Source organism: Eutrigla gurnardus (genome assembly GCF_963514095.1).
Source record: "Eutrigla gurnardus genome assembly, chromosome: 12".
Classification (NCBI taxonomy): Eukaryota; Metazoa; Chordata; class Actinopteri; order Perciformes; family Triglidae; genus Eutrigla; species Eutrigla gurnardus.
Window position 1 is genome coordinate 10,863,768 of NC_139926.1, and position 23,360 is coordinate 10,887,127.

The 23,360-nt window shown below is 39.2% G+C and overlaps 2 protein-coding genes across 2 annotated transcripts in view; both read left to right on the top strand.

Annotated features, from left to right (window-relative positions):
- LOC311022348 (histamine N-methyltransferase A-like) overlaps positions 1–23,360 on the top strand; it is a 72,774-nt gene that overhangs the window by 25,857 nt on the left and 23,557 nt on the right. The window lies entirely within an intron of this gene.
- Positions 830–21,112, top strand: LOC311022492 (histamine N-methyltransferase-like). Its single transcript, XM_084023775.1, has 7 exons — positions 830–870; positions 9,582–9,728; positions 12,566–12,618; positions 13,720–13,827; positions 18,797–18,927; positions 19,111–19,204; positions 20,737–21,112. The coding sequence occupies exons 2-7, from the start codon at positions 9,592–9,594 to the stop codon at positions 21,096–21,098; spliced, it is 885 nt and encodes a 294-aa protein (XP_083879901.1). The 5' UTR covers positions 830–870; positions 9,582–9,591; the 3' UTR covers positions 21,099–21,112.

The following is a 23,360-nucleotide window of genomic DNA, read 5'->3' on the forward strand; positions in this document are numbered from 1 at the left end:
TAATAATAATAATAATAATAATAATAGAGGGTCAAAGGGGCGGGGCAATAACGTCATTGTATGCATTTTTGCCATCTACATGAAAAGGAACATGAAAAGGGGGAGCTTCGTTTTTTTCTTTTTTCACCCTGGGACCTGGTTTAAAAAAAGGAAACACCGGATCTGTGTGGATGGTCAACTTCTGCGTTTACACACAAAAAAACGTTTCTGTGTGGACGGCTCCTCAGAGTTACTGTAGGCTGCTTACTTAATTCTTTGCCAAAGGCACGCTAACTAAAATGCATGGCAGAGACAGTTAGGGAATTAATTTGAAATGTTGTCTCAAGCTAGAACACGTGACGGAAACAGCAATGTACAACTAGAAAATTCCCCCGCGGGAAATTTTGAAAGGGCCACGGGGGCTACTGCCGGAGTGTATATACATTACGATGAGATTCTTCGAGATTTCAAACGAGACGGAGTTGTTTTAGAGGCAAATACAGAGACTGCTTGCTGAAAAACTGTCCCTGAAAGGAACGCGCATCAGCAGTTTTGCATGAATTTACCTCCAAAATGGCTCCGTCTCATAACATTACATTATTATCACATAGCGTGGTGAATGTGCAGGTCACAACTTGTCCACAAAAGCGTTTTGGAGTTGTTGGATTGTGTATTTGATGAGTTTGATAAGTTTGATACATGTCACCGAGCTCAGCTGTCACTCAAGTACTCAGTACTACTGAGACTCAAGTACTGAGTACTACCAAGTACTACTGAGACTCAAGTACTGAGAACTACTAGGTACTATGTTAAAGGTTAAAGGGAAGCGGTGGCTGGTGGGACGGTTTTATTCCAGTCTGCACACACTACGGATTCACTCCTGCACAACATGTAAGTACAACAAAAATGTCGTGTTTTGCCTCAAGTCTGTGCAGTTTAAACACCGCGTGCACAATGAACATGATGGTGCTGTCACCGTTAGTGAGCAAGGAACAACTTGCTGGTTCTATTCCCGATCACATCAAGCACTGAGGGTGCAGGGGCGTTTCCAGGACATGAGGACGTGCCCAGACCTCTGTAGGGGTGTAATGTGTGTTACATTGAGTAGAAGCAGAATATGTCGTGCTCTCACGTTTATTAACTTGAGTTGGAACTAGGGCTGAACGATATGGACAAAATTTCATATCTCGATATTCATGCCAGATATCTCGATATCAATATGATACGATATGACTACGGGTTCGGTGAAAACCAAATATTTTTCAGAAAACTAAAAACATCATAATACAAAAGAATGTGGAAACTGCAGTTTTATTGATGATAACTCACTGTCAGTCATCAACATTAACATAAAGTCACCAATCAAATAAAAACTCAAACATTTTAGACTGTCTACACGGGTACTAGGGCTGAACGATATGGAAAAAATGTCATATCTCGATATTCATGCCAGATATCTCGATATCGATATGATACGATATGACTACGGGTTTGGTGAAAACCAAATAGTTTTCAGAAAACTAAAAACATCATAATACAAAAGAATGTGGAAACTGCAGTTTTATTGATGACAACTCACTGTCAGTCATCAACATTAACATTTTGGGCCCTAGTTTCGTAGACTAGGTGTAGTCAGCGCGCAGCACATGTGCGCCACGCCGATGGGCTGTGTCCGCCTGGACTTTGCAAGTTTCATGCACCGCGCAGGCTCGCGCAGGCACACCTCCCGTCTCGCCCACCCGCGCAAGTGGGAAAGAGGGAGGAGAAGAAGGCGTGAGTGGGAGACGAGGGACTGGGATTAATACAGCCGATTCAGATCTTCACCAATCAAATGAGCTCCTCTCCTCACCTTTAATGCGTTAGGGGAGGTTCAGTGCAAGTTCCGTCACTTGACAACCCAATGGCTGCGTTTCAGATCGCATGCATTTGCGCCTATGCATGCACGAGACTTGAGAGGATCCGCCGGAACTCGTCATAAACACGTCAAGTTCCCACCACGTCAGGTCGGACACAGGTGCACTTCACGGACTTTTTTTTAAACTTTATTAATAATTACATAACAAAAACTATCGCGCCAGGGGAAACTTCACGGACTTTGCACAAAGAATATGGTCTACCCAGTGGCGCTGGCTGTTAAAAGAATTTTTCCGGAAACGAATAAATTCACCTAAGGAGGAGATCGGAGACATAAGTAAAGTCGACGTCTGACTTTAATCTTGTACAAGAGGAGCAGTTACAGTGCAACAACGTGTGAGGATGCTACAGAGGAAGTGCTCAAATCATTGTTGTGACTTGAGTCTTTTAAAGGCACAGGAGATAACGTCATTGAAAACATGTAATACAAGACATCATGTGCACAGGGCCCCTGATAACGGTTAGCTGTTCTGCAGGATAGCTTTAGGCCCTGTTTAGGTCATCAGTGGAAATACTAAAGTCATTAAAACACTAAAATCATGTGGTTATACAAAATTCTTATAACACTGGCTTTCTTCGCCGCTGACGAATTCGAGCCGAGGCATTTGAACTCCCCTTGTTGACGGAGGCTGAGGAATTTTCTCACTTGGGAAATACCACGTGATAATTCTAACCAACTAGGGCAACGTTGAGGGGAGTGTCTTATGTCCGCACTTATTTGAGACCATCTGCACAGAAAAGCATGCGGAGGGACGTACCCTGGAGATACCGCAAGTTTTTAAAGTCATGTGACATGTTTGCATTTGTGACGTTTTTTTCCCAGAATGCCTGGTTTTGCGAGGCAAATGCATGCGCATGCATGATTCGAAACGCGCCTAATGACAGAAGCAGCGCCGCTGCTCCCACCACGTGCATCACGCGCTGTGCGTGCGTATCATAATAATAACAATGCCGATATTATAAAAAACAGGAGAGAGAGAGGGAGATGTTTTGGTCTGAGAGGCTGAGTTTCCGTTGCGCATGCCATCCGCCTTTGATCTGACGTCAGATGTGACGGGACAATCTATATAGATATAAATTCACGTGTTGATTCAATTAGTTGCATGAAATAGTGTTTGTTGTGATTGTTTATTGCATTTAAATGTACCTCGAACTGTGGAAACCTGCCTGTGAGGTCTTGGTGACGTGTGCGCACTGCGCGCCGGTCAGCCAAACTTCCACTCCGCCAGCTGTAATTCGCCTTGAATGAATGGACTTTATTTGCGCCTTACGCCAAAAGTAGACTACACTCTTAGAAATAAAAGTACTAAGTAGAACCATATAAGGTTCTTCGGCTTGTCCTCATAGGAGAACCCTTTTTGGCTCCAGGTAGAACCTTTTATAAAGGTTCCACCTGGAACCCTTTTGGAAGGTTCTACCGAAAACCCCACATAAAGGGTTATACCTAGAACTGTGTGTGTAAGGTTCCACCCAGAACCCCCCATGAGAGGTTCTACAAAGAACCCACGCAGGGAGTTCCACTAAGAACCCTTTCATTTTTCAAGGGTTACGTCTAGAACCCACACAGGGAGTTCCACTAAGAACCCTTTCATTTTTCAAGGGTTTTATCTAGAACCCACACAGGGAGTTCCACTAAGAACCCTTTCGCTTTTCAAGGGTTTCATCTAGAACCTACAAAAGGAGTTCCACCAAGAACCCTTTCATGTTTCAAGGGTTTCATCTAGACCTCACACAGGGGGTTCTAAAAACATCCCTTTTCAAAGGTTTTCACAAATAACCGTCTTCTGAGGGTTCTATACAGATCAGTTTAGTTCATATTATATTGTGGTCATTTATCATGTTGACATTGAACAAACATTCAAAACATTTTAATGAGAAAAACATTTATTTAAAGATAGTCCAACAGAACAGGCTGTGTAGGTCTCAGGGGAGAACAGGTCAAAAGTCAGCATAGGTCCAGTGGAATCAGCAACATGACAGGCCAGACACACCATGCTGTCCTCAGTCGTGGATTTGTGTAATCTCCAGCAATGGTGACATGGCAGAAAGGGGAGACAAAAAAGAGTTTGAGTTCCATCAATCCAAGGTGCACTTACTGCATTTACTGCGCCTTATTGTAAGCTATCTACAAACAATAAAATAATGCATGGTCCAATGAAAGGAATCAGAGTACATACTGTACGTAGTAATTGTGACAGTGGAACAGAATCATGAGAAAGTGAGGGAACCCCACAAAGTTTTCACATTGGTTTAAATAATGTTAAAATACTTTTCAGTGTTATGTAACAAGTACTCAAAATGTTACGTATTATAACAATAATGGAAATCTCAGCAAAACCCTCTTTTTCAAGCCAATTCGGCTTCGGCTTTCGTCCAAGCTGTGTCATTTCTACAAGAAAACAAACAAGCAAGCAAATGAACAAAACATAACAAGAAACAAATGCTTAGTCCACCTTTCACCATAAAAGTCCTCAGCTAGGGTCAAGCATGCTGAAATATATATTATATTTAGCTCACCTTGATTCTCTGAAGTTTCTTCTGTTCTCTCTCTCTTCTGTTCTTCTTTGTTCTGTTCGCAGTAATCACTATTGGTATGTCACACCTGGTTTGTAGAGGGGGAAGACCAGACTATATGGTGCAATCCATGGGGCAACCAGCTTTTAAGTCAGACATGACAGCCACCATTGGGCCAGCTCGCAGGCCCAACACACCAAACCTCTCCCTTTCCCCTGGGAGATCAAGGTTCAATTCCCAGGATCAAGAAACCCTGATGCGGTAGCCCCAAAGTCAGCATTACTATATGATTTTTGCATCAGTTAAGGCTTGGCCTCTGACATCAAAGACCTTCCTTTATCACTGAACTTATCTGCAGCTTCACAACTTGACTAAGCCAGTAAGCAGGGTACAGCAGCCATGGGATGAGGCTGATCATGGAAAAGTATGAGGAGGAGACAAATACATGAGTAAAATTGTCTGTAAAATAAGTGTTTAATATTTTTCAAATTGTCTGTCACTAATCCACACATCACCTCAGTAGGCATTAACATGGTCACTCTGCATCAACCAGGCCTCACAACTTCAAACTGTATCTCTAGATCACCTGACTTGTAACAAACTTTCAAAAGCCTTTGTCCAGTGAGTAGTATAGCTCACTTAGACGCCCCAGAAAGAGGGGTTATATCCTTGCTGTAGGGACCCAGGGTTCAATTCCCCTTGCTGCTTCTTTGCTGTGTGTCATTTCCTCCTAAAGAAGGGAGTAGTGTAACTAAACTTTTAAAAAATAAACACAATTATAGCTGCTGCGCAGCAATGGGTCGGGTCCAGACTATTTTTGGCAACTTTAGGCAATTCTGAGCAACAAACAGGAGAATAGGAAGGCAAGACAGTTGACATTGTAATGTTGCACATTTTGCACCAGTTGAGGCTGAAATCCACAATTTCTGGAACCAAAGACCATTGTCTATCGCACTGACCTAATTGGTAAGTGGCAACTCAACTGTGGCTTCACAAATTGACTAAGCCATTCACAGTCAAAAATCAGTGTTTGAGGTAAAATTCTGATATGTTTTTGTCAAACATCATCTACCATGACTCTAAAATGTTGTACATTTGTTTCACAAAAACTACCAGGTATTTTGATGTATTACAACTATCACCCTTGTTGGGGCTTGAACACACATTGTCTGGCACTAAGAACCAGCTCCTAGCCAACTGAGCTAATTGTCTGGTATGGCAACCAGCAAGGTATGATATCCGTCAACATGGGAATTGATACTGTGACCTAAAAGCAGAAGTCACAGTTTGTACAGACAGAGCTAAACAGACACATGAGGGGTATTCCACCAAACTTGCTAATTAAAGCGGCGTTTACCTGGTTAAGCCTGGTTAGAACTAACGCCAACTTCCACTTGCGGCTAAACACATTCCATTAACGCATTTCAGCCGTGCCTTGTTGAGGCTTATTCAAGCCAGGTTAAAGTTGTCTAGTGTTACGCCGTTCACGGTATATGAAGCCAGACCAGAACCGTGAATGTCGAATCATCGAGAAAATGGCAGAAAAGACCAGAGCAAAAATTATTAATGGAACTGTATGAGGGTACAAACCCATCATAACCAATAATGGGAATGCTGTAGTGATAAATAAAAATCGTGAGGCTGCTTGGGCAAGAATTGCCAAGCGATTTAATACGGAAGTACCGTTAAGAGTAACATGTTCTAATATAACACTGACTACAATTTCTCTAACGTGAGGATAGTGTAGAGGTAATGCGCCGGCTTTACATGCGGCCGGGCATGGTTCAATCCCCGACTATGGAAGTTTGTGAAACTTCTTTCTTTGGCCGGAACTCTCTCTCTCTCTCTCTCTAGTAAATGCATCTACATTGACCAACTCATTTATCTCAACAATTTAATGAATACATTCAATGAACCTATTAATGAACTCACCTGAAAGGAATTTATGTGGCTGAAAATTGCCTTTGTCATTGGGATCTATAACATGCTATTAATAATAACATCTTTATGTCTATCATGTTTTTGCAAGTTATATTTGGATTCTGGGGAAATTGTATGACATATTTATAGGTAAGGTTTATAGTTAAGGTAAAATGTTGGTCTAATTCTCTGATCTAAAGACAATTATACAGGCAAAAAAAAAAAAAGAAAACACACATGAGATATTCTCGCCGGACCTGCGATGCCCACATCCGAGGGCAGGTGCATCACCACTCACCCAACTGGGGGTTTTAAGTTATGATATGGCCAGTCGGTGTTAAACAAAATAAACGATTTATTCATATTTTTTAATTGCAAGCATGTATTTTTAGACGCTTGATGAAAATATAGTCTGTTCGTACTTAATATATGTAATTTTGGTAATTTTTGGTCTTTGACGTGACGAAATCACGAGGACTAGGCTTGGCGGAACCTTCTGCTGGTACAGTTGTTTCCGAGAGACGGACTTCTCTGAAACCCCCGCTAAAGTAAGCCTGATGGTTAGCCTGCCCCGGGGCAGGCTAGTTTGGTCGGATAAATTCCCATGGTTACTTAGCGGAGAGTGCCTCAAGTCACGTTGATGGAACGCAACTCTCGCTAAAGGTAGCGAGGCTTATCGAAATTAGCCCGGCTTTGCGCTTAGCGAGTTTGATGGAATACCCCTATGATCAGCTCCCTCTGTCTGACCACTGACATGAAGGAGCTGTCAACCTGGCTGTGCGAGTGAGTGTGGCGAGTCAGAGGAGTCCCTGCTCTACACATTCTGCTGGATAGCTCAGTGGGTAATGGTACAGATTTAAGATTTGGAGGGTGGGGGTTAAAATCCCAGTCACAGCTAATCTTTGCCTGGGTCAACAAGATTTGCTGATGAAGGTCTTGCGTTCTTATAATTAATGGTTGTGAAAATAAATTGGTAACATTTCAGTTTCATTATTTGTATGTCTGATCAGAAGGTGTAAGGTAATAGACTAGTATGGTGGACCTGATGACTCCACCCAGCTAGCAGGTTAGCTCAGTCACTACTGCCAGTGACTTTAGATTGGGTGGCGGGTGTTCAAATCCCAAGATCGGCAATTATGTTACAGTTTGATCAACAGGATCTGGAGAAGAAGAAATAAACAAATAAACAAAAAATGTATATGAAAAGTATTTGTATCAGTAGTCACAAGGAATTGTATTACCATTATTGGTAAGTGTTATCAGGAAGTTCCCTGGTGACACAGGATCCATGCTTCCAACAATCCCTGAAGAACTCTTTCTTCCAAAAACGGTTCTCTGGATCAAAATAGTTCTTACTGGAACCCTTAGCGTTACCAAGAACCCTTTTAAAACCCTTTATTCAGGAAAGGGGTTTTAAAGGGTTCTCTCGATCAAAATGGTTCTTACTGGAACCATTAGTGTTACCAAGAACCCTTGAAAAACCCTTCCTTCGGGAAAGGGTTTTTCAGAAGCAAATGGTTCCAGGTAGAACCTCAGCCCTTGTAGAAGAACCCTATTGGAACCCTTATTTCTAAGAGTCTACTGTTACCTCTCCACCATCTGCTGACTGCCTGTCTCTTCATTGTGACATTAATAAAGGAAATTCGCACAAGTTTTCACTGATAGTAAAATGAGTCATTCACTGTTGTAGCTTCCTTTGGAGCCACTGCAGAACGTAATGTTATGCAACACATTTGTTGGGAAACTAGCAGCAGCAAATTATGAATAGATACTCATTAATATCAATAGCTTTATTGATATTAATATAATTAATAATAAACGGGGCACCACCCTGAAATTAGGGACAAGATAACCGAACCTGTACTCAGTCTCACTATAAAGGTGTTTTTACTCAAATGCCAATAAATAATAACTATTAGCATATGAGTATACAAACAGTTGAAGGATTTGTGAATTCTTTGCAGAGAAGAGGTTGATATCATTCATTCTTATACAACATTTATAACACAGCAGTATGTTCAAAAGTGGTTTATTAACAATAAACAAATAAACATACACTTAAGTTTAAGTGGCCTATCTAACTAAACACTAAATAAGTGTGTGTGTGTGTGTGTGTGTGTGTGTGTGTGTGTGTGTGTGTGTGTGTGTGGAGTGGGGGTGTTCTTTGTGGGAGGCCGTGTGGCCCTGCCTGGAGAACAGGTTTCTATATTCGTGTATAAAAAGTATAATATATGTAGAGCTATTAGGAAAGTTGGATTAGTGAGCATGCAAACTGTGTTCTAGATCACTAACAACTGAACTACACACTTAACTCAACAATACATCAACTAGAAAATCACTTGGAGACATTAATGTCATTCAGTTTCTGTCCTAAGCTATGCCCAGATTGTTACCAGTCCTTGAAGAAGGGTTGGTTGTTCCTCTGAAGAAAGGTTGCTGTCTTCAGGTTCCTGTGAGGAAAGTTGCTGTCCTTGAAGTTGTGGATGGAGGAATTTCTCGTGTGATGCGTCTCGACTAGGAATTCTTGCCTTTGTTACAGAAGCAGGCTCCAACAGCCAGCTTGTTGGCTGTTTTGAGTGTGCTGCTTGGGGACTTGAGACTTGTGGTCCAAATCCCAGGAAAAGGGGAGAGCTCTGTTCAGGTCGACATCTCAGTAGAAAAAGAGGAGACCTCTGTTCAGGTTGAGGTCGCAGGAGTAAGAGGAAGTTTCCAACTTGGTCTGCTTGGTAGCCAACTTCCACTGCAGTTTACCAATCAGAATGGAATCTGGAGTTCACAGGTACATGTCACTTCCAGTGACACAGGCCTGCAGGCAGATGGGGGAGGGGGAAAGACCCCCTGTGGAGGTGCGTGGTTGTGTTTCCACCCTCCAATCTGAATGTTCAGAAACAATTCAATCTGCATCCATTAATTGTTTCATAGACACAAACCCTGAGGTACCAACACATTAATATTATATTCAGGGCTAATACGTCTGCCATTGCTCAAATCTGGCTAAATCTATTAATTCATATATTTCTCTGCAATACTTATTCAGTACTTATTCTGCAGTGAGTGAAAACATTATGGAAAGAAACCCCTCTTAACTCCTTACACAGATGTTACAGTAACACCACCAACAGCAACAGTGTAAAAAACAAAAAACGAAAAACAAATCGAAAACAAATTGAAAAGAAAAACACACACATTATGGAGATTACAGTTCTGACCTTCTTAGTTGTTGATGGGAATATTTTTGTTTTGTTTTTTGCCAGCTTGTTTGCCATGGCATCGTCACTGAAGAGTCTGGTTGATGATGATAGCAGATACCAGAAATCCTTCCAGCTTTTTCTGGAGCGTTCGTCTGAGCATCAGTGTATGCAGGACTTCATCCACAATACGCTGCCAGATATACTGGCCAGGTAATCTGCTACACGCACACACACACACACATAATATATATATTATATATATATATATTATATATAATATAATACATGAGAGTGAATTTAAGGGATGGGATGATATAGGATTTTATTGCAGATTGGGATAAAAAAAAAGTCACAATAATTTGATCATGGGAAAATCTTAAGTATTGTCTGGGAAAAGCTGTCTAAATCTATGTAGAGAAGTAAAAAATAGAACCTGGTTTTAAAAATACGATACAGAAATACATTTTAAAATGTATTTATCCTTTATTTATACAACCATATGATATGGTATGGTATGATGCATATGATTCACCATCACGTTGTGTGTCTTAACTGTAATGGAATACAAATATTAGTGTAAATGTAAAGTGACACCAACGGTCAGTCTAGTTTACTCTTGTGACATTTCACTTGTGTTGGGATATGATTGTTGCTGATTAAGCAGCCAAGGAGTGACGCGGAACAGATTGCCGTACAGTAGGGATGGGATGATCTGAAAATGTCATAAAAATTGTGATTCACGATATTATTCCGATAATTATCAAAATATGCTTAACAGTCTTTAAATTCCACTAAAACATACTGGCCTCACTTAACAAGAACACTTTGTCAAGAAAGTATTTTATTGCAGATAAGACACATCTTTTATAGTGAAAGACTATCAAACAATCTTAAATAAGATGATCATGAACCATAACGTCTTCCTTCACAAATAAAGGACAAATTATTTTAACAAATACTTTTTCAGTGTCACGCCGGTGAGGTTTGTCTTGTCTTGGTTTTTGTCTTGTGAATTTCCTGTTTTATTTTGAAAGAGTAAGTCCCCTCTCATTTCAGGTCACTTGCCCTTCCTCATGTGTCCCCAGTCTGACGTCATACCTGATTGTTTTCACCTGTTGCCCATTATCCCTCTGTGTATAAGTCTGCATCTCCCCTTGTCTCTGGCCAGTGTGTTTCGTCTTTCGTCTTGCGTGTTGGCAAGACCCTCCATGGTCCATAGCCTTGCCAAATTGGTATTTTTTGCGTTTTTTGTTTGTAGTTTTTGTTTATAGCAGTTAGCCTTGTTTTTCCTCCTTGTGGAGCTATCTTTTGTTTGTTCTTTTTTTATTTAGGATAAAAGCCTGTTTAAACTGCCTCTGCCCTGCGTCTGAGTCCTCCCTCCTTGCCCAAGCCTGTAATTCAGGTTCTATTTTTTACTTTTCTACCATGACGGCGAACTAGACAGCTTTTTCCTGTCGACATTTACGGTTTTCCCATGATCAAGTTATTGTGACGTTTTTATCCCGATGTGCGATTAAAATCCTCTATCATCCCATCATTACAGTACAATGTAACATAAGTAAATGAGTACTGTAGAGTGTTTCCTCTACAGATTTTCTTCAGCAGCCGGGGCAGGCGACAGACTTTAGACTTCCCCCGGCATTTAAATAAAGGCACACTGAGTTTGCTAACATTGAAGTTAGATTACATGGACCATTATTTCACAATGTAGCTATTAGTTGGCAATGAATATCAATAGAGAATAATCTTAATGATGAATGTTCTTTTAAACTGTAAATTCTGTCCAACTGAACGTTGAGCGTGTTAAATCTATCTTTCTCTCGTTGACTTTCTCCCTGCCTCTCCACGGTTGCGCGTTGCCCAAAGGCTTTTTAGAGCTCCGCCAATGTGTCTTCACTGTCGTTTCAAATTAAAAGCCCTTGCAGAGTCGAGTATAAGCTTTAAGCATTTAATCATGATTTATTTTTTTTAGATTTTGGTAGTAGTATATGAACAATTTAACCAATTACACTGTCAGAAATGTTAGAAACCTAACCTGTGCAAATCAACCAACACACACTGCAGCAATGTGGAAATTATATGGTTTTATCAAGCTTGTTGTGCATATGTGAATGACAACAAGTGAGTGCTTATAGAAATTTTACTCCTTCCTTTAAGTTCTAAGAAGAACATCATGGGGTTTAAAGGGAACTATGTCTTTAATATTAAAACACAATCATTTTTCTTCTCTCTGTCATTAAAGACTAAAAGCCGCTCTCAGTCAAAGATAAGAATAAGACTTTTCTTATCACAAAATCCTCCTGTTATGGATAATAAGCAGCGTATCCCAATGCTATGCTACTTTATACCGCTTGCATTTCAACACATTGTGCAAAAAGTATGCATTTTTAAAGTTATTTGCGTATCGTCTTAACGGACAGACTTAACAAACCATGACTTTGGACTTTTTACCAATCGTCGTTACTTCGGCATACTCTATCCATGTATTGCAATTAAATCACAACATCGTTTTTTGATTGATTGAGTGAATACAGCTCTATAAGATTAACCAGACCCCTCTCCGGGTTAAGTTAGACAGGACGGCGTTTAGTTTCCTGGTGTATCTGGGACTCCCACAAATGTACAAAGCATCAATAGTGCTTATTTCAGCCATGAATTATGAAACATTATCGCACATGTGTGTTTGGTGCGCATGCGTGTACAGCAGAGAATCAGCAGGCACTTTCTGTAGCGCTCTGCAGCAGGCGAACTGAATGTCGCAGCGGGCAAACTAATTTCAGTTTTAAAATTACCATTATTAACTTCTCTGCATCGAGAATTGCGAAGCATCGAAGAATCAACTATTTTTACCACCCCTACTCACAAGTCAGTTCGAAAGTGTGATATTAAAACTCCGAGGGTGAATGACGCCACAGCGGAACATCTCATGTGTCGAGCAAAATTGACAGGTACAAGCCCCAAAAAAGTGACCCACATTTGGCAGGTTGGAGGATTTGAATGTCCAGACTATTCTGAAGACTGAAAGTGCTTTTCTGCTCTCCCCACAGCGTTGGAGATGGAAAGTCCAATCTAAATGTTATTGGAGTTGGAAGTGGATCTGGTAAGAACACAGCATAGGACACTTTCACTGCTGAACTTATCTTGTGCTCTATGTAACGGTGACATGGTAAATAGCTGAGCGACCTCTGCAGCAGACAGCGAAGGTGAGGAGGCGTTGTTGAATCTGCCTGCTGTAACCGTTCCTAGTGTTCTGCTGTCGTTTAAGGCCGTGGCCAGAACAACCTTCACCCTCATCACTGCCAAGAATGTGTGAATCTGTACAGTTGTCGGTTAATATTTAACCTTAGTCGCAGACAGAGTGACTGCGCTAGTCTGTGGTTTGACTCCACATTGTTCTCCAGCACTCATGATGCGTGTATGTCATTTTTTCCTGAGCAAACCCACTGCAGTATGAGCCCATGAGTGCCATTACCCTTCACTTATGTCAGATCCCATTCTTCTAATATACCTGAGCTATCATGTCAGTATCACAATGGAGCGGCGGTACTGATTCTCTAATGGACTGTAAAATCCATTAGGATGACTACAAACTCCCCTGCAAGGTATTATTCAATCCAATCAGAAAGATTCAGCGCCTGTCTAGATTTGATGATTCTTGGCTTGGATTTACTCCTGTACATGTCAACTTGTCAGCTTCGATAAGGACTCGAAGAAAATTGTCTGCCTGTGGCTAAATTATATTGAAATGAATACATTGGGGTAACTCTGTTTATGAGCTTTGAGTCGAGATTTTTTTAACTGAGATTAACACAACATCAAATGTATAATTTCCTGCAAAAGTGACACGCTTTTTCCTGATTAAATCTGCGGCACCATTTGAATTGTGATGATGATGCAGGTTGACAAAATATACTGTCATGGCCAGGGTTAGGGTTAGGATTAGTTACTTTCACTAATATAAACGCTCCTATACAATCCTTTAGCAAATTAAAAAAGCATGTTGCGGTCTTGACGGGGATAGTTGTGGGTTGTATTCTTTCAATCAAACCTTACAGCGGCGGCCATTGCAGACACACCTGGTGGAGATCTGTTAATGAGTGCACTTTTCTAGTTTATTATTGACGTTGGTATACTGTGGAGAGAGTAGGTCAAAATTGTCTTAAGAAATAGTTTCAATCCCAAATTTTCATGGTGTCTGTAGGTGAAATTGACCTCGAGATGCTTTCCGAGCTCCATCTGAAGCACCCTGGGGTGACGGTGGATAACGAGGTGGTGGAGCCTAGTGGGACTCAGCTTCAAAACTTCAGAGGTACGGTCTTTACAGGCATGCATGCATCCCACATACCAATACTGTATCTGTAAAATCCCATGCCCCCAAAATGTGTTTCAATATTTCATTTAACCACAAATAAGGGACTTTCTTACCGTTCATTGGATTTTTCAATCCCAAGAATACATTTGCTGCCCCCGGCTTTCTCACTAATACATTATGAATGCAGTTATTCATGTATTACAGTAGGATGGGGATGGTCCTTTAAGCAGCAGCCCAGACTCAAGCACTCATGTCAGCAAATATCCACTTTTCTGAAGTGTCTTGAGTCAAACTCTGAATCTCTACCACATGCAAGTCTGCAGCTCTCTGACCAGTAGTTTCACAGACTTTTAGTGAGTCCCACAAATGATTGACACGTATATATGTTCAAAACACTATCATAATTATGCTGTAGGTAAATCTGAGGTGATCTCAAGGTTCCTTATTGTGATCTGTTGTGTCAATTGATGATGCATTGTAGGCTTGGGCCGGTTTAAACATTTTCTAAACGGTCTGATACTAAGCCAAAGACCGGACCGGACCGGTTATACCGACCTTTCCCACTAGGTGTCACACTTGCCATAGCACACCCTCCCGAGTGATCCATTGATTTTTTTTTTACACAGAAGATTGTGCCGTAATCACGGAAAGGAGAGTAAAAAATATGCCGCCATCGTACCATTTATAAATAACTTTTGCTTTGTAGCGTTAAATCCGGCTGTGAGATGATTCTGCTAAGTGTAAAAATGACAGAGATGTAAGTAACTGCTATCTCAAATTTGTCCACTTTGTGTGTGTGTGTGTGTGTGTGTGTGTGTGTGTGTGTGTGTGTGTGTGTATAATTAACAATAATAAACCATTAATAATTATATTATATTATATTATATATATATATATATATATTATAGCATACATTTCCAGACAAACATTGACCTAAGAAATCATACAAGGGTCAAACATGAGTAAACTGTATAATGTATAACTTGTTTTGTGATATGATTGTTTCTGATTGACTCTACTAGATTAGCTTAAGGCAAGATTTTCTCTCAACCTTTAAGCAGTCGAGGTGGCAACATAAAACAGATTGCAGTATATGCACATGAAGTTAATGATGAAGGCAGAAGTTCACCACAAATGAACTCTTGGAATGTGATTAAAAGACAAAGGAGCAGCTAATCTGATGATTTAATTATCCTCATGTAAGTTGTTAGGTGCTGAAGTGAAAAGGGCTTCTCAGTAGAGGAGGTTGAGTCATGATGTATTATTTTCATTACATTGGAAAATAATAGTAATAAGAAACATTTTGAATAATATCAATTTAGTTTCAATGGAGAGCAGGCTAGCTCAGAGAAACACAGGGCCTAGCCATGTTGATATGTGCACATGTATTACTATGTCATTATCTGGCCATTCTGGGATTAGAATTAGTCTTTAGACAATGTCATATTTCTTCTATTCATTGTTGATATTCACAGTCATAACTAGCGATGGGACGATACAGGATTTTATTGCGCATGGAAATAAAAAAGCACTCACAATAATCATTTGTGGTAAATTCACATTATCAGGATAAATGAGTGATGTGTAGCTCACTATCATGATAGAAGAGGGAAAATAGAGCCTCGGTTAAAAAATGCAGGACTAAAGAAATACATTTTTAAAATGTATTTATCCTTTATTTATGCAGGGAGAGCTCATGGTTGTCTTTTTTAAGATTGTTTAGTTGTTTTTCACTCAAAAGGATGTTCACTAAGCCAGTCAGAAATAAAGAATACATTAGATCTGAAGAATCGATGATGGCTTTTAAAAATGAACTGCTGGCATATAACTGGAATGAAATGTATGAGAAAATAGACATTAACAGTGCATATGAAGAATTTCTCAGAATATTCACAACATTATACAATAAAAACTGTCCAATAACCCAATATACAAGAAAAAGTAAATACTCGGAATGCCCATGGATCACAAAGGGTTTACAAAATGCTTGTAAAAAGAAAAACACACTGTACCGAAATTTTATAAGGCTGAAAACTGAAGATACTGAGAATAAATATAAAACGTATAAAAATAAGTTAACTAAAATGATAAGAACTAATAAAAAAGACTACTATAGGAATATATTGGAAAAGAACAAAAACAATATTAAAGGAATATGGAACATACTGAACAGTGTTATAAAAAATGGTTCTGGACTTTTTGGTTAATGAAAAGGAGGAGTACAATATGGATGTTGTGGCCAACTGCTTTAATAACCATTTTTTTGTAAATATTGGTCCTGACCTAGCAAGAACAATTCCTGATCAAGGGACATCCGAGCAAAATATGGAAAAATTAATAAATAGAAATGAGTACTCTATGTTTCTCACAGCAGTGGAAGAAAGGGAAATTGTTGATATTGTTTTGAGTTGTAAGGGCAAAAAGTCTAATGATTGTGATGACATTGATATGACTGTGGTAAAAAAAAAGTGATTGAGGGAATAACAAAACCATTCACATACATCTGTAACTTATCATTCCAAACTGGTACATTTCCAAAAAAAAAATGAAAATAGCAAAAGTCATACCTCTGTACAAATCTGGGAACAAACACCAATTCACAAATTACAGACCGGTCTCATTATTGCCACAATTCTACAAAATTCTTGAAAAGCTATTCAATAATCGACTGGATAATTTCATAGATAAGCACAAACTGCTCAGTTAAAATCAATACGGATTCAGAGCAAATAGATCTACATCAATGGCTTTACTAGACTCAGTTGAAGGAATAACAAATTCTATAGACCAAAATCAACAATCAGTAGGGATATTTATAGATCTAAAAAAAGCATTTGACACAATAAATCATAATATATTAATAATAAAACTGGAAAGTTATGGCATCAGGGGTATAGTGGGCAACTGGGTGAGGAGTTACTTGAGTGACAGGCAACAATTTGTGACACTTGGTGATTGTTCCTCTCTGTGTTTGGACATTGCTTGTGGTGTTCCCCAGGGGTCAGTGCTGGGCCCAAAATGTTTCATTCTTTACATAAATGACTTATGTAATGTATCAAAAGTGTTGAAGCTTGTTTTGTTTGCTGACGATACAAACATATTTTTTTCTGGTGATGATTTATATCAATTAGTAGAGGTGATCAATTTAGAAATGAGCAAATTAAAATTATGGTTCTATATTAATAAATTATCTTTAAACTTATGCAAAACAAAATTAATGTTATTTGGAAACTGCAGAATAAATGAACAAATAAAGATACGGATTGATGGGGTAGACATTGAAAGAGTTAGTCAAATAAAATTCCTCGGGGTAACAATTGATGAAAAACTAAACTGGAAATCGCACATAAAACATATACACTCCAAGGTGTCGAGAAGCATTGCAGTATTATATAAAGCTAAACAGGTTCTGGGTCTTAAATCACTACACATTCTCTATTGTTCACTGGTTTCACCTTATTTAAGTTACTGTGTAGAGGTTTGGGGCAATAATTACAAAAGTACATTACATTCACTGTTTATTCTGCAGAAAAGAGCTATACGGACCACTTTCAATGCTGGTTATAGGGATCATACAAACTCATTATTCATACAGTCAGAAATACTCAAATTGACAGATCTGGTTGAATTTCAAACAGCACAATTAATGTTTAAAGCAAAAAATAACAAACTACCAGCAAATATTCAAGGAATGTTCACCCAAAGAGAAGGGAGTTATTTCTTACAGGGACTGTTTAAATTTAAATTGCGAAAGGTGCGTACAACCAGAAAAAGTTTTTGTATTTCTGTCTGTGGTGTAAAACTATGGAATGGTTTGAAAGAAGAGCTCAAGCAATGTCCAAACATAAAAATTATTTAAAAAGAGGTTAAAGGAAATTATTCTCGAAAGGTACAGGGATGAGGGTGTTTGATGATCTTTGGGTGTTAATTGTTTATTTATTAGTTTGTTATTTATTATTTTTGTATCTGTTTTTTGTATTTATTTTTGAGGAAAGTATTACAGTTATTATATATACTATACTATATTATATATATTATACTACAGTTATTATAGTATATATTTGATATGAACATATAAGTAATACATTTTATTTACATAAAGTATATATATTATATTATATTTGGATACATTAAGAATATATATATATATATATAATAAGTAATAATACATGAAAATGTTATTAATAATTATTATGAATAAGGAAGCTTAACTAAAATGAGGGATGGAGAAGGGGTGGGATTAGATAAGTGCAAACTTCTTCCCACTCCTTTTCGAACATGCTTTTCTTTTCAGCAAATGTTTGTCATTCATGTATCTAATTATGCTTTCTATTTCTATTTGTTATTTTCTGTGACAATTTTTGTTTTGTTTTTTTGTTTTTTTTACATGTTCGAAATAAAATTTCAATCAATCAATCAATCAATCACTAAGAAGAGTTGTGTGTCTCAAAAAAAGTATTTGTTCTTAACTCAATGTAAAGTGATTTGGGTATGTTTAACTGCCATTTAAGAGTTGTAAGCATATTTTGCTGATGATCGGAACCACGGTTATTTCTTCTTATAATCGTGAAATTATCACATTGGCCCATGCCGAGTCATATCTTTAAGTTTATAACCTAAAAACACATTTAAGTGTGCAGTTACTATAGTTTAGGTAATGATGTGGAGGAGCATAACATTTGTTTGTTATAGAGATTTGTCAGTGACAATACAGAGCAGGATTTGTTTTCCTTTTTTTCCCTTGGTGCAATACAAGTGACGAATGTGAATACACACACACACGCACACACACACACACACACATATATGTATATACATGTCACAATACAAGACAGAGAAACTAATAATAAGGAAACACAGAAACAAACCAGAAGCAAACAAAGAGAGACAGATTGGGATTTTTGATGTTGTAACATTATTGTAAAACTATACAGTGATGTTTTCATTGTATCTCATAACTCTGCAGGTATAGTGTCACAGAAACCAGGTTTAGATTACGTCAAATTTACCTGGAACGAGATGACTGCCACTGTGTTTGAGGAGCACTGGAAAGGGAAAAAGATGACCAAAAAGGCTGACTTCATTCACATGATACAGGTTTGAGTTTTGCATTCGTAGGGCTTCTGGCCCACAGACTGTATATTTGACACATGTAGGTCATATTCATTTGGCGGAGCTCCACCGCCATTAATCCCATTAGAACATCTGTCTAGCATAGCATTATAATTAGGGGCTCTGTGAATCCAGTTACCAGCTCATTATCTGTGGTGAAATCAACAGATGCTGTACTATGTGAAGGATCCTGGAGCTACAGTGAGCTTCTTCCAGAGTCTCCTCAACAAGAATGGGAAGCTTCTCATCATTCTAGTGTCGGGTAAGGGGATGGATTTCATCTCAGATAATCAAAACATTCTATATTTCTTCTTCTTCTAGTTGTGCTGAATACAGTCAGGATGCGTACTGCTCATACACATGTACATTGGATGGAATATAAATTCATAGTTCACCGAGGATGAATCCTACTAACGTCATCCCCTGGCTTTCATCTGGCACCTACAACAGGCCAAAGTCTTCATTACAGCTTATCCTCCAGAACTGTCCAAGACTTTAGTTTATGACAAAAAATATCTGAAAATTAGTCAGGGGCGTTGCTAGACATAAAGCTCTACTGAGGCACAGGCCCCCTATTTCTAAAATCACAAAAAAGAGCGGTGCACCGGCTACGACATGCACGCACCTTGTGGTCCGGACCCGGACCACAAGGTGCGCGCCTCAGCTTGTATTTTGGGTTAAACTGCGTTGGTTTGAGATTGTGGATGAAAAAGAAAATCCATTCTTTTACCGTTATTATCAATATAAATTAATCCACTGCCAAATATAGTAGTTCGTTAAAACTCGAACGGGAGATTTTACTGGGGCACGGCAGATCAATACTGGGGCACGTGCCCCAGTAAAAGGTGTCTAGCGACGCCCATGCCATTAGTCTCAGCTGTATTTTTGTTTTTAGCTCAAATTAGCAACTGTTAGCAGCAGAAGGCTAGATCTTTCACTATTATAGTGAGTATTGTATTTCTTGAGTCAATGTTAATGTTCAACAATGTTTTCCTTTTGAAGTAGAAGTACAAAGTCAGTAAGTACAACTTACTTTTTAAGTGAATGGGGGCCATTTGCAAGTTATTTTGGTACTCTGAGTTAGAATAATATACAATTCAATATTTTTCATTCCTAGACATCATTTATAGCTGAAGGGCCCACAGGCTCAGATTGCCCCTGGTGTTTTATTCTTGCAGACCATTATTTGAGTGTGTGATGCAACTATGTCATGGCAGGTGTGTCGCTGAGCACTAAGGAAGTGCATTGTTGGGTGTTTGTATGAGCGGTTCTCAACAAAGTTGCAATAACAGGGACCATGCTTTCAGCCAGTTGTGAACAGGCATGTTTTTGAATGGCACTGCTGGTGTGTTATCAATTAAAAAACATAACAAATCTTCAATGGTCTTCAATGAGGCAAATGGCACCACTGTGTTGAAATAATAAATCCAGTGTGGCTCTCTGCAGAGCAATGAGTTGACAATGTCACCACCTCTCAGAGGTGAGATTTTCTCTATTCCTCAGAACCTCTGCAGAGCCAGTTAGTCGGTGTTTCATGTGGAGCAAAAGCATAATGCATAATTTGTGTGTTGTTTTTTTGTTGTTGTTTAGTCAAAGCTGTTTTAGTTCGTCCAACATAAACCAGAGTGCAGGGACGTTTCAGCATGTAGACAACACGTGTGTTGCCAAAATGAAAGATGCATGGAGAATCCTTTTTCATCTTGGTTGTTAGCATTGTCATTGTGAGTATGTGAGAATGCTGACATTAGCATTTCGGGTTTAGACTTAGTCTTGTTGTCATGTCGTCAATTCCAGGTGAGAGTGGTTGGGAAAAGCTATGGCAGACCTACGGGAGTCAGCTCTGTAACACCGAAATAAGTCAGTGTGTGACCACTACACACATCAAACGCATCCTGGATTCCAAGGGTGTGACCTACCGGAACTACGAGCTGCCGTCTCAAATGGATATCACCGAGTGTTTCACCGAGGGCGATGAGAAGGGAGAGCTGCTGCTTGATTTTCTCACTGAGGTGCAGAACTTCAGTAAGACAGCCTCAACTGAGCTTAAAGCTGGCGTCTTAGAGTTACTCCGGCACCCAGACTGTAGTGTGGAGTCCAATGGCAAAATAAACTTCAACAACAACCTCGGCGTGATCGTCATAGATCAGCTCTCTTAAAAACAAACAGTTAACAGGGTGATTGTTTCAAATTGTACAGTGTATAATGTACTGTATGTAATAAACACACTAGTTCAAAGGAAAAGATTACTAACCAAACAGAGACAGAGTAGGATGGTTCTTCACAGAATGCGATTGGGGAAAAAAATGAAAATAACAGATGGCAGAACTGCTAACGACTGTGAAAGAGGTCATTGGCATTTCAACATTTCCAAGAATCTGTGTTGCACACTTATTGTAAATGTTCCATTGGTTAAGGTTCCGTATTGTAAATGCCTGTGCAAAATGAAAACGGCTTGATACTGTGTATGTGTGTGTGTTTTTTTTAACTACATTTTGTTTCATTGTCATGAGGCACCCAAAATGGGAAGATTAGAGTTTTGATCAGCTTCAGACATCAGTCTCAGATTCTATCATGATAGCGTTTTTAATGGGCTACAGCTGGCAGGCTGTGCTACCAACCAAATCACACTATTGCTCCCATTGGATCGTATTACTTTCGAAGTATAAAAATAAATGGAAAATTGAACGTTTAATTTTCCATAGAGATTGGGCTGTTAAGTTTGACAAATCCCTCCTGTGGGAGTGTCTGGATTTTCTGCGTCTGCTTTTGAATATTATATATTGAAATGGTCTCAAATTATACTTGCATCAATGAAAGAACAAAACCAGGGCCATCTATGCTGAATGTTCTACTTTGCACATTAGCTGTTGTAGAATTGAATTGTTAAGATGCACACAAATTACTGTTAAACAAATAGATTTTTTTCCAGTCTCACGTCAATCAAATGGGTTTTAACATGTGAGGCCTAACAATATGGTGGCAAATTGACTGGCAGATCAAGCAATGTTACTAACCACGCAATTTGGTTTATGCCATTGGTATTTGCTTAATAAGGTCTTTCCTGGTCAATGACTTTAGCCTACTTTTCATTCATTTGCACCGTATAGAAGCAAAATAAACTAACCAGACAAGTAAAGTACGTTTTTTGACACTGATAATTTCATACAACTTAATTGTACTCCGAGATGTCTCTTTAGCTTTACAACCAGTACCAATGGTACATACTGACACATGCAATATATTGGTTAGATAAATGCAGGCACAATGGAAGCTGCTAGCTTCACTATTTGGCTGCAGCCAAAAGAATTGTAACTGATAGATGAAGCATTGGCGCCATCTTGAGGGCAGCAACAGTAATTGTCAAATACAAGGTGGGCAGATCAAGGACGAATAAAAGTAGATCACCTCTTTACTAAAACATCTAAGAAATAGCTAACACATCCACATCAAACCAATCACTTAATCGACATGCATTGCTGTGGTTTTAACTTTAACATTTAAAATGAACAAAAAAGATATGTACATGGAAACTAAAGCAAAGGTGTTTTTCCGTCTTTGAACTGAAATTAACTCATATTCTCATCTGTTTAAGGGTGACCCTGATGTTTAAGGTCAACTGATGAATAGTGTGCTCTGGTTAAATGATTTAGAAAAGACTACTAGCACTCCTCTGTCAACCTTACCAGACGACTCCGAGGTGTGAATATAAAAGTGGTAATATGCTAGAATAATTTAGCTGATTTTGCTCTTACAAATAAGTGCAAAGTAAGTGCCATACATGTTTGTTAAGTATTGAGACTTGATCTCAACTCCCAAATTATTTCAGTAGGCTCCATAGATGAGTTGGGAATGACCAGCAGAGGCAGCTTCACACTTTCCATCGGTTGGAAGTGTATGAGTAAATGATACCAGGTCTTTCCCATGTTATAAATCCATATAATCAGATCTGCGGCTGTATTTCTTGGACACTCGGGTGAAGAGAGGAGCAGAGCTGTGAGCTGACGATGAACAGATGGCGGGGGAGATGGGTGAACTGGGAATGTGGCTGAGACCCCGTTCGCGAGGACTTCAACTCTGGAATAATTTTTCATGGGTCCTGGGGAAGGCTAAGGACATGGCATCATGATTATTACAGGAATGTGGGCTACAGGTGCATTGCTGTCCTTGTATAACCAAATTGAGAGCTGTGTCTATATACTCAGTCAAAACTGTTTCCAGCGGGTGTTTGCCTCCACCAAGGTTGTCCCTTGTTTTCATGGACAGGATGTCAAGGCCTATAGCCGAGGGGAGGAGAATGTCAGGTTGGCTGAGTCGTTGCCCTGAGCAAGGGAGTTCAATTATCTCGCAAACGTGTTCACGAGTGAGGTTAAAATGGGGCATAACAATGGACAGGTGTTTTTGGAGCGGCATCCCCAGTG